At 35.4% G+C, this 11,496-nt stretch overlaps 1 protein-coding gene across 1 annotated transcript; it reads right to left on the bottom strand.

Annotated features, from left to right (window-relative positions):
• Nucleotides 1–7,093: 7,093 nt before the first annotated feature.
• On the bottom strand, nt 7,094–7,966 carry LOC116117890 (uncharacterized mitochondrial protein AtMg00810-like). The gene has a single exon (XM_031403893.1). The coding sequence runs from the start codon at nt 7,964–7,966 to the stop codon at nt 7,094–7,096; it is 873 nt and encodes a 290-aa protein (XP_031259753.1).
• Nucleotides 7,967–11,496: the final 3,530 nt, after the last annotated feature.

The following is an 11,496-nucleotide window of genomic DNA, read 5'->3' as shown; positions in this document are numbered from 1 at the left end:
TTTTTTATTAAGGAAAAATAACAATTATAATATTTGATCTTTCCTAGCTAAAGAGTCAATTTATATAAGATCAATGATGTATTATTTTACAAATTTGACATTAATTGAGAGCCAAATTATGGCATTAACATTATATCCAACGTGACAACAATTAATTTCTAGTTGATGGCATTTGACATTAGCATTATTTACTTTGGATTAACATTTCTTTCTTATAATTGGTATTTGGAGTTTAATTATATATTTTAACATGGAATCGTATTAATTGTATCTTTTAAAGGTTTTGTTTGAACATTAATTTTTTCCATTATTTTTATTATAATATTCTAAGAGACTCGCATTAATTCTATCAAAATCTCATAGATTTAAGTGGAACTAAATGGGAAAATAATCGTTGACTTGTTGCCTTGGTGGGTTCATGCCTAGAGGTTTCGCATGAAGCACCTGGGTTCAAGGCTTGACACCCTCTAAATAAGATGGAGGAGAAGCTAATGGGTTTAGATGGAATTGATGATTAATAAAAAAAAAAAAAAAAAAAAGGTATTATAAAATACCTCCTTTGTTTTTTACTATGACATTTTAAGAAAATGATAAATAACCCAGATGCCTTCTTCGAAGAAGAAGTACTTTTTTAAGAAAATTAAATTATTTTACGTTAGTATGAGAAAACAGCCGAATAAATACACTTTTTTGTCATAGTTTGTGTCTCTGTGATCACAATTATGAAATTTTCTTTTATTGTTCTTATTATTAGCTCAATAAATAAAATAAAATTAGCCAAATGGAAAAATCCCTGTCAATTTTCTTGCCTTGGTGGTTTCCTGCTGGTGATTTTGCATTAAGCACAAGTGTTCAAGGAGTGACAACCCTCCTTGAAAACAGAACACAAAAAGAAGCTAAACGTGTGGTATTTGGAGTTTAGTGGGTTCAAAAAGAGGTTTGTAGTTTAGTTCATTCAAACTGAGGTACTACAAAATACCTTTATTTATGATATTTTCTTATAATAGTTCTTTTGAAAGTTAAATTCATTGTATTCACTTTTCTTCATTTTCTGTCACACTTTTACATATAATTCTTTTTAAGATTTTTTTTTGTACATGTAGTATATTCTTTTAAAATAATTTCTTTTTCTTCAAAATTTTTAACTTTTTAAGTTAAGTAGTTGGATAAACCTTTGCAAGTTTAAGATTCGGTCTTCAAAGCCTACGTTTAAGCAACGTGTGTTCATGGGTTATTGTTTGAATGGAACTAGTCTTCAGTTGTTCCTATTTTGTAACTTAAATCAGCATGCACTTTCTCTGTATCCTATCCACGATTAGGTAGTTGCTGACATGTTGTAATGTTTGCTATAAATCTGAATAAAATCTCAGCAAACTAGATCTGAGAAGTTATCTCTAAAAGCCTTTTATTTTGTTTTGGTATCAAAGCCAATCTTGGCCAACGCCATCAACAATAACAAAAACAAACGTTGACCCATCACCCTCATGGCTACTCCTCCAAACAATCCAGGCAGCAGTAAATCACTAGGTACCAGTGAACCATCTTCCTTATCTGATTTGCAACTTCAAACAGAATCTCACTTACTCGCTACAATTCCATCAAACTTGACCAAACAACTATCTCCTATGGGAAACACTGGCCTACATGTTATTGAGGCACAAATCAGCTGGCTACTTTGACACAAAGCCTTGCCCTCCTGAATATCTGCCAAGAACCACACCAGGCAATACAGTGAAAATACCAAATCCAGATATGAAGACTGGATTTCAAATGATTAGTTGCTCTTAGGATGGCTGTATAGAACCATGAATCCAGACATAGCTTCTCAGCTAATGTAGAAATCGACTTCTAAGGAGCTATGGGATGCCGCGAATGAGCTCTCAGGTGCACACACCAAGAAGAGTCACTTACTATAAGGTGAATTGCAAAAAAATAAAGGAAATGGGGAATGAGATGGAGGAATATTGACGACCATGAAAGCCTTTTTAGACAACCTTACGTTAGCAGTAGCCCAATATCCTTGTCTAATCTAATCACCAAATTTTGAGTGGTCTTGATGCAGAGTACACCCCAATAGTGGTTCAACTCGGTGACAAAGAGTCACTATCCTGGATTTAGTTACAGACTACTCTACTAACCTTTGAAAGCAGGTTAGAATAACTCAATACCTATCAAAATGGCGGCATCAATTTGAGCCAAGCTACAGCCCATATGCAATAATAGACCTGAAAATAGGTCACCAACTTCAATTATGGCAGAGGGCAGAGTCGACCCACCAAACAACACAATAGTAAGGCTCAGAGCAGATTTCGTGGAAGAGGAAGAAGAAGTAATGGAAGTAAACTAACATGTCAAATTTGCAAAAAATAGGGCACACTGCCTCAATTTGTTGGAACCGATTTGATTAGAATTTCATGGGCAACACATCAAATCAGTGACCAGCCCAAAAACCAATCAGCAAATGCTTTTATGCCTCACCTAAAATCTTGAAGATCCTTATGGTATGTAGATACGGAGCAAGTCATCATGTCACCAATGATTTGGGAAATCTGCATCAGAAACAAGATTATAGTGGTAAGAATTTCTTGTAGTAGCAATGGAAGCAAGCTTGTATTAGTCACATCAAACATAAAATTACCCACTCAGCAAAAGATTTATTATTAATAATGTGTATGTGTGCCTAATATCACAAAGAATTTGCTGAGTATATCACAGTTGGTAGCTGATAATAAGGTAAATGTTAGTAGTTTAATTCTTTGGTCGTCTTGTGAAGGACAAGCTAACAGGACTAGTGATGCTACAAGGGAAACTTGAAGATGGTCTATAAAGCTTGAAGTTGTTTCCATTTCAAATCAATCCAACGTCACCAATCAAAACCTTCACAATCAAAGCCTTCACGTTCCAAGCCATTTCTCTTTCTACAATTTGTCAAGTCTAGAGTCATGTGTCAATCCTTTTTATTTCTCAAAAGAGGATGAATGGCATAGGAAACTAGGCCATCCATCTGGAAAAGAGTATTGTTTCAAGTTTTAAAACAATGCAATGTCAATTTCAAATCAAATGAAATAAATTTTTGTGATGCTTGTCAATTTGGAAAATCACATGCTTTGCCCTTTAACAATTCTGATTCACATGCAAAATCCATATTGGAATTAATTCACACTGATCTTTGGGGACCTGCACCATTACTTTCATCTTCTGGATATTGTTTTTATATACATTTCATTGATGATTTTAGTCGTTTCACTTGGATTTATCCTCTCAAACTCAAAAGTGACGTTGTTCAGGCTTTTAATCATTTCAAAAATCTTGTCGAAAATCAATTTGAAACTAAAATAAAACAACTGTACTCTGATTGTGGAACCTTGTATCTACCTTTTTCTCAAATAGTTCAACAGTCAGGAATCATTTTCAAACACACTTGTCCATATACCTCAGTCCAAAATGGTAGAGCAGAAAGGAAACACATGCATATTGTTGAAATGGGGTTAACTCTCTTAGCAAAGGCTAAAATGCCACTAAAATTCTTGTGGGAAACTTTTGAGAGTGTTGTTTTCTTGATAAATAGATTGCCAACTACTATTCTTCAAAACATCTCACCCATGCAAAAATTATTTAACAAAGTTCCAGATTATTCCTTTCTAAAGATTTTTTGTTGTAGTTGTTTCCCGTGTCTTAGACCAGATCAAACCCATAAATTCCAATTTCATTCAACAAAGTGTGTGTTTCTTGGTTATAGTGAATTCTTCAAGGGATATAGATGTCTCAGTTCCACTGGAAAAATATATCTCTCTAAACATGTAGTATTCAATGAAAAAGACTTTTCCCTTCCATGTTGGGTTCCTAAATACCAAAGCAACAATAAATCTTGTCATTATTCCTTCACCATTGTCATGGCACTCACCATCAAGTTCTTGTCGTCACACAACAGATTATGCTCGTACAGGCCAACATCAAACTTCCTCAATAGCATCATCAAATTCTCGAGGCTCAACTTTTATCTCACTAAGATATTTATCTCAAGATTTTGCCACTGCAATTCCCTTAAATGAAAAATTTGTGTAGCCCTCAATTCAAGCAGAAATAGATGAGTCACAAGTTGAACCTGAAATAGAAATCGGTGCCACAAATGAGAGGCAAAGAGGTTTCGACACTCAATAATACAGCCACTCTATGATGACTTAAGGGAAGAGTGGAATATTCAAGTGAAAATCCCCTTACATAGGTATTGTCGAGACCAATGAAAGTCTGAATTCTATGGAACCTATGACTATCTCAACAGCTCTCAGTAATAGTAATTGGAAGAAGGCAATGGAAACTGAATATAATGCTCGAATACAAAATCAGACATGGCATCTAGTTCCATCATCTACAACTCAATACTTGGTTGGCAGCAAATGGGTTTTCAATCTAAAATACAACCCTGATGGGAGTATAGAATGCTACAAAGCGAGGTTAGTTGCCAAAGGATTCCATCAAACCCCTGGCCTTGACTTCTTTGAGACATTTAACCCTGTCATTAAACCTTCTATAGTCCAAACTGTGCTCACTGTAGATGTCTCCAAAGGATCGGAGGTAAGACAACTAGACATAAATAATGCATTTCTTAATGGTTTACTTGCTGAAGATGTCTATATGGTGCAACCGGAGGGTTTCATTGATCGTAAGAAACCAAATTTTGTTTGTAAACTTGATAAGGCTATCTATGGGCTTAAACAAGCTCCACGCGCTTGGTTTGACAGGTTAAGGAACACTTTAATTGATTGGGGGTTTTGTAATTCCAAATGTGACACCTCTCTATTCTTCTTCAAATCTACAACCAAAGTCTTGTTTATTCTCATCTATGTCGATGACATATTGATAACAGGCAATGACAACAAACTTGTGCAAACTTTCATTTTTGCTCTCAAAGACATGGAGTCCCTACATTATTTTCTCGGAATTGAAGTTTGCAGGGATGAAACTGGGATGTATCTTACACAATCAAGATATATTCAAGAATTACTTGACAAAGCTGAAATGGGACATGTCAAAGGCTGCCCAACGCCACTTACAGTAGGTAAAAATCTATCTAAACAAGATGGTGAAATCATGCAGAATCCTAAATCCTATAGACAGATTATAGGGGTTTTTCAATATCTTACACATACTCGCCCAAACATAGCTTTCATTGTGAACAAACTAAGTCAATTTCAGCAACAACCCACAATGGTTCATTGGCAATCAGTGAAGAGAGTTCTTCATTATTTAAGAGGCACTATTTCTGTTGGCTTGCATATTAAGCACAGTGATAGACTTCTTTTAAGTGGGTTTTTTGATGCAAACTGGGCTAGTTGTCTTGATGATCGTCTCTCAGTAGCAGGTTATTGTGTCTATTTTGGTGACACATTAGTTTATTGGTCTTCTAAAAAGCAACATGTAGTAGCTAGATCAAGCATAGAGTTGGAGTATTGATCACTAGCTAATCTTGCTGCAGAATTGTCTTGGCTGACTTCTTTGTTGAAAGAATTCTCTTTTCCTCTCTCTTCCAAACCAATTGTATGGGTTGACAACTTAAGTGCAGCTACGCTTGTAGCAAATCTTGTGTTTCATGCTCGAACTAAGCATATTGAGATCGATGTTCACTTTGTTAGAGACATGGTTTTGAGGAAAGAGCTAGAAATCCGATATGTACCCTCACATGATCAAATTGTAGATTGTCTTACGAAGGCCCTGTCACATTCTCGTTTTGAATTCTTGCGCGACAAACTTGGTGTGGTAGAATCACCCCTTCGTTTGAGAGGGCGAGTTAAAGTAGTTGGATAAACCTTTGACAAGTTCAAGATTCACTCTTCAAAGCCTACGTTTAAGCAATGTGTGTTCATGGGTTACTGCTAAGGTTAAGTGGAACTAGTCTTCAGTTGTTCCTATTTTGTAGCATTAAATTAGCATGCACTTTCTCTTGTATCTTATCCACGATTAGGTAGTTGCTGATCATGTTGTAATGTTTGCTATAAATCTGAATAAAATCTCAGCAAACTAGATCTGAGAAGTTATCTCTAAAAGCCTTTTATTTTGTTTTGGTATCAAAGCCAATCTTGGCCAACGCCATCAACAATAACAAAAACAAACGTTGACCCATCACCCTCATGGCTACTCCTCCAAACAATCCAGGCAGCAGTAAATCACTAGGTACCAGTGAACCATCTTCCTTATCTGATTTGCAACTTTCAAACAGAATCTCACTTACTCGCTACAATTCCATCAAACTTGACCAAACCAACTATCTCCTATGGGAAACACTGGTCCTACATGCTATTAGAGGCCACAAATCAGCTGGCTATATCTTTGACACAAAGCCTTGCCCTCCTGAATATCTGCCAAGAACCACACCAGGCAATACAGTGAAAATACCAAATCCAGATTATGAAGACTGGATTTCAAATGATTAGTTGCTCTTAGGATGGCTGTATAGAACCATGAATCCAGACATAGCTTCTCAGCTAATGTAGAAATCGACTTCTAAGGAGCTATGGGATGCCGCGAATGAGCTCTCAGGTGCACACACCAAGTCAAGAGTCACTTACTATAAAGGTGAATTGCAAAAAAATAAAGGAAATGGGGAATGAAGATGGAGGAATATTTGACGACCATGAAAGCCTTTTTAGACAACCTTACGTTAGCAAGTAGCCCAATATCCTTGTCTAATCTAATCACCCAAATTTTGAGTGGTCTTGATGCAGAGTACACCCCAATAGTGGTTCAACTCGGTGACAAAGAGTCACTATCCTGGATTTAGTTACAGACTACTCTACTAACCTTTGAAAGCAGGTTAGAATAACTCAATACCTATCAAAATGGCGGCATCAATTTGAGCCAAGCTACAGCCCATATTGCAATAAATAGACCTGAAAATANTAATTCCCTTGAAAGAAGGGATTACAAATTCCTAAATATGTGCAGTAGAGATTATCTCCAAAACTAATGTTAATCAAATCTCAACAAATCTTAACACTCCCCTTCAAGTTGGAGCATGTATATCCAGCATGTTCAACTTGCTTCTTAAGTCCTTAAACACGTTTCCTCCAAGAACTTTTGTAAAAACATCTGCCAACTACAAATGAGATGGAACAAATTCTGTAACAATTTGACCTTCTTGTATCTTTTCTCTTACAACATGGCAATCGAGTTCTATGTGCTTGGTGCACTCATGATATACTGGATTTGCTACTATGTGAAGTGCAGCTTGATTATCACATAGTAACTTTGCTGGTCCTGTGGAAATCTGCATGTCATTAAGCAAAAATCTGAGCCAAGTCAATTCACAAGTTGTTGCTACCATGGACCTGTACTCAGCTTCTGAGGATGATCTAGAGACTGTTTTTTGCTTCTTGGCCTTCCATGAAATCAGTGAATTTCCCAAGTACACACAATAACCTGTGGTTGATCTTCGAGTCATAGGACAGTTTGCCCAATTTGCATCACAATAAGCCTTCAAGTTGAAAGAATTGCTTGATGAAAACAACAAGTCGAGACCTGGACTTCCTTTAAGATACTTAATAATGCGAAGAGCCGCATCCCAATGAGGCTTTCTTGGTGCGTGCATAAATGGGCTTAGGATATTGACTGAGTATGTGATGTCTGGTCTTGTGATTGTGAGGTAGATTAATTGTCCAACTAATCTCCTATAGCGTTCTGGATCATGTAGCAAATCACCTTGATCATCCGTAAGCTTTAGATTTACTTCCATTGGAAAATTCGAAGGTTGAGCACCTAAGTAACCAAAATCATCTATAATCTCTAAGGTATATTTTCGTTGAGAGATTACAATGCCTTCTTTGGACCTTGAAACTTCCAAGCCAAGAAAAAAATTTAAAGAACCGAGATCTTTGATGTGAAATTGTTGATGCAAAAATTCTTTGAGATTCTGTATAGCAGTAGCATCATTGCCTGTTATCACTATGTCATCTACATAGATGAGCGCCATAGTTGTAGCTGGACCTTTAGTTTTCACAAACAAAGAATAATCTGAATGTGATTGAACAAAACCAGCATTTTGATAGCTGGTAAAGGATGCATGAGCATAATCTGTCCTCGTACAGCAGAGTATGTCTCATTGAGTCCCCTAAGAAATTGACCAAGCCGAATTCTTTCTTCTTTTTCTTTTAGAACTTTATTACCTTCACATGTGCATGTGATTGAGGGGCTACAAGTGGTTAGTTCATCCCACAACATTTTCATCGTTGTATAATAAGAAAAAATGGATTCTTGATTTTGTTTTAGTTCAACAATAGATCGTTGAGTTTGATAATGATGAGAAAAATCACCTTGAGAGAATCGTTCTTCAAGGTCTGTCCAAATCTCTGAAGGAGTTTCAGCATAGAGAACACTTGATGGACGGCCGTCCCTAAACTTTTACAAACTTTTTTATTTTATTTTAATAGGGACGGGCGTCCATATTATATGGACGGCCGTCCCTCGCATATGATGGACGGGCGTCCATGTGAGTGAACGGCCATCCAAATTTGATGGACGGCCGTTCACTAGAAAAAAATTATAAAGAAATGGGAGAACCCGTTCCACGTCGGCTGGTACAAAAATTCGGTGTAAAAATTTCGGTATCTGTACTGTTATTGTAATAATTTAATGGTTAAATTAAAGAAGAAAAGGGTTGATGTGACTCTTTATATTAAATGTCAAAATTATTATTTTTAATAATATTTTTGAAAAAATTGAGTTAGGTTATTATTATATCGCAAGATTTAAATTTAAACATGTGTTTGGTAAGATTATTTTTTAATCTCTATATTTATTAATTTAGTTAAATACCCCCTACAATAAAACTTTTGAAAATAATAAAAACACCCCATCCATCCATTAAATGCCAGCAACCGGTGGCTGGATACCGGGAATATGTGAGTAGATGGGGTGTTTTTGTTAATTTATAATTTTTTATTATTAGGGGTGTTTAGTTAAATTAACAAACCTAGAGAATTTAAAGATAGTTGAATAACATAGAATTGAATGTTTAGAATAAGGAACAAAGTATTTTGAGTAGGATAGAGATAAGATAGGGTATAAATAATGCCTCAAACACAGTCCATCCTATCTTATGAACAACTCAACAGGATAATGATTTCCAATGTGGGGTCCTTTTTTGGCAATCCCAATTCTTACTGATCTACCCAATTTTGACCCAAGTCTTAGATCATCTCCAAATGACTCTTTATATGACCCAAACTCTTTATTATAAAGAGTTTATCCATAAGAACAAGAGTCCAACATGTTCTTTATCTTTAAAATATAAATTAGAGAGTGAGTTTGACTCTCCACATTTAAAGAGTCAAATTTCACTCTCTATTCTAATTTTAATTAATAAACTATAAGTTGCTATACATTTTATTTATTAATTCTCTCTCCCATTATGTCTCTTTTTTAAAAATAAAGAGTATCTTCATTAAATTTAAAGAGTCTATTGGATTGGAATAAAAATTGTGTTATTTATATTTAAAAATCAATAAAAATACTCTTTATTTATATGAAATATGCTCTTCAAAATAAAGAGCACAATTGGAGATGTTGTTGATAGGTATCATATATGTAAAAAAATAAAATCAGTCTCCATTAATATAACAACAATATTGTATTCACAAAGCTGATATTTCAATTAATTGACACTTAATTTGATAATATCACCTTAATTATAAAATAAAAATGATAGATAAGTGCTATAAATTATCAAATTAACTATCACATTACTTGAAATATAACCTTAGAATTCAAATTGTATATGTTATTTTATAAGTACAGCGTTATTGTAAAAATAAATGTGATAATTTATAATTTTTTTTTTTTTCCCGATAGAGAAGTGGTTTGTGTCGAATATTGGACTATCCGAAAGTCTTGTCCTCCATGATAAAATTTCTCTTCAAATTGATGCCGAGAGGAATTTATTTCTTAATTATGACAGGGTTTGGACTCACCAATTGAAAACTAAATGAGGAAACAGTTCAGAATGGTTATAGAGAGTACTGAGTGGACGACATATTCCAAGTGGTTTAATAAATTTTAGATTTTCACCTTTTAAATTAATAAAAAATTATTTAAATCAGAAATGAATCTCACTCATATGTGACCCCGTCTCAGGCCAATTTGGCTTGATTATGGCGTTGTGAGGCGTTGACGCGCACTACTAGGCTTTAAGGGAAGGCGGTCTCGGGTCTTTTGTCGAATTGGGAAGTGTGTCAATTCAAGAATTATGGGCTACGTTTGTTTCAGTTTTGGAAATACTACTTTTAGTATTCCCAAAAAAGTTAAACAGTAAAATACTCAAAAACTCAGATTTTTGGGAATACTACTCCCAATATTATTTAACTTTTTTTAAACCCCTTAAATTTGATAATTTAATTAAATATCCCTAAATATTTTTTTTTAAATTACAAAAACACCCCAATAATCCACATTTACCAGATTCCGGCCACCACCACCGGAAAATGACCGGAATCTGGTAGGATGGCGCACTACCGGCTGAATCTGGCCGGTAGTGCGCCGATCTAGCCTTTTCCGGCCAGATCCACCGTGGATCTGGCCGAAAAAGGCCAGATCTAAGGCCAAAGATCTGGCCGTTGACGGCCAGATCTTTGGCCGTAACACTCGGTCACGACGGCCAACAAACGGTCGTCGTTGACCATCAACGACGACCGTTTGTTGGCCGTCATGACCGAGCAAATACGGCCAGATCTGGCCGTTGACTGCCAGATCTGACCGTAGATCTGGCCTTTTCCGGCTAGATCCACAGTGGATCTGGCCGAAAAAGGCCATAGCGACGCATGACCGGCAAGATCCAACCGGTCATGCGCCCATACGGCGACTCCGACTGGGGATGTTTGAGGGTGAGTTAGGGGTATTTTTGTTAACTTTTAATGTTTTATTATAGGGGGTATTTTGTAAAAAAACAAACATAAAGGGTATTTTATTAATTTATAAATTCTACATCGTAATACCCGCCCAATTCAATTTTTTTTTTAACTTTTTTCAAAAAACTTTTCCCAAAACTCCCAAATTTTGAACCAAACGGAGCCATGATCTTCAATGCCAGAGTCGATTCAAAAACAACACAAAACATGTCGTTAACTCTATCTTAAAAGTCAATTGTTCACACCATGCAAATATACATTCATAATGACAAATATTCAATTGAGATTCAATCTCATAATGAAAGAGTGTCCCATGCAAAGTTAATGGTTTGTTTCAAACTTTGTTTCCACCAACTCTTCTTATAAACATTTTTTTACAAGCTCAATATGATAATTCATAATTAGTTAGTTTATAATAAATTTCACTTGAGTCCTGTCTGATAAATTATGATTGACCAATTATAATTTATAAACTATTATGTCGAAATTGTGAAAAAAAAAATCGTGAAAAGAGGTTATAGATATAACATTCCTCTTTCACGCTAGCAAAAGTAAATCCTATCTCTATACATACCATGTGGGAAAATGGTTACACTGATTA

This window comes from Pistacia vera, unplaced genomic scaffold (genome assembly GCF_008641045.1).
Source record: "Pistacia vera cultivar Batoury unplaced genomic scaffold, PisVer_v2 Contig824, whole genome shotgun sequence".
Classification (NCBI taxonomy): domain Eukaryota; kingdom Viridiplantae; phylum Streptophyta; class Magnoliopsida; order Sapindales; family Anacardiaceae; genus Pistacia; species Pistacia vera.
Note: the sequence above shows the minus strand (reverse complement) of the source record. Positions and strands in the feature narration are given on the sequence as shown.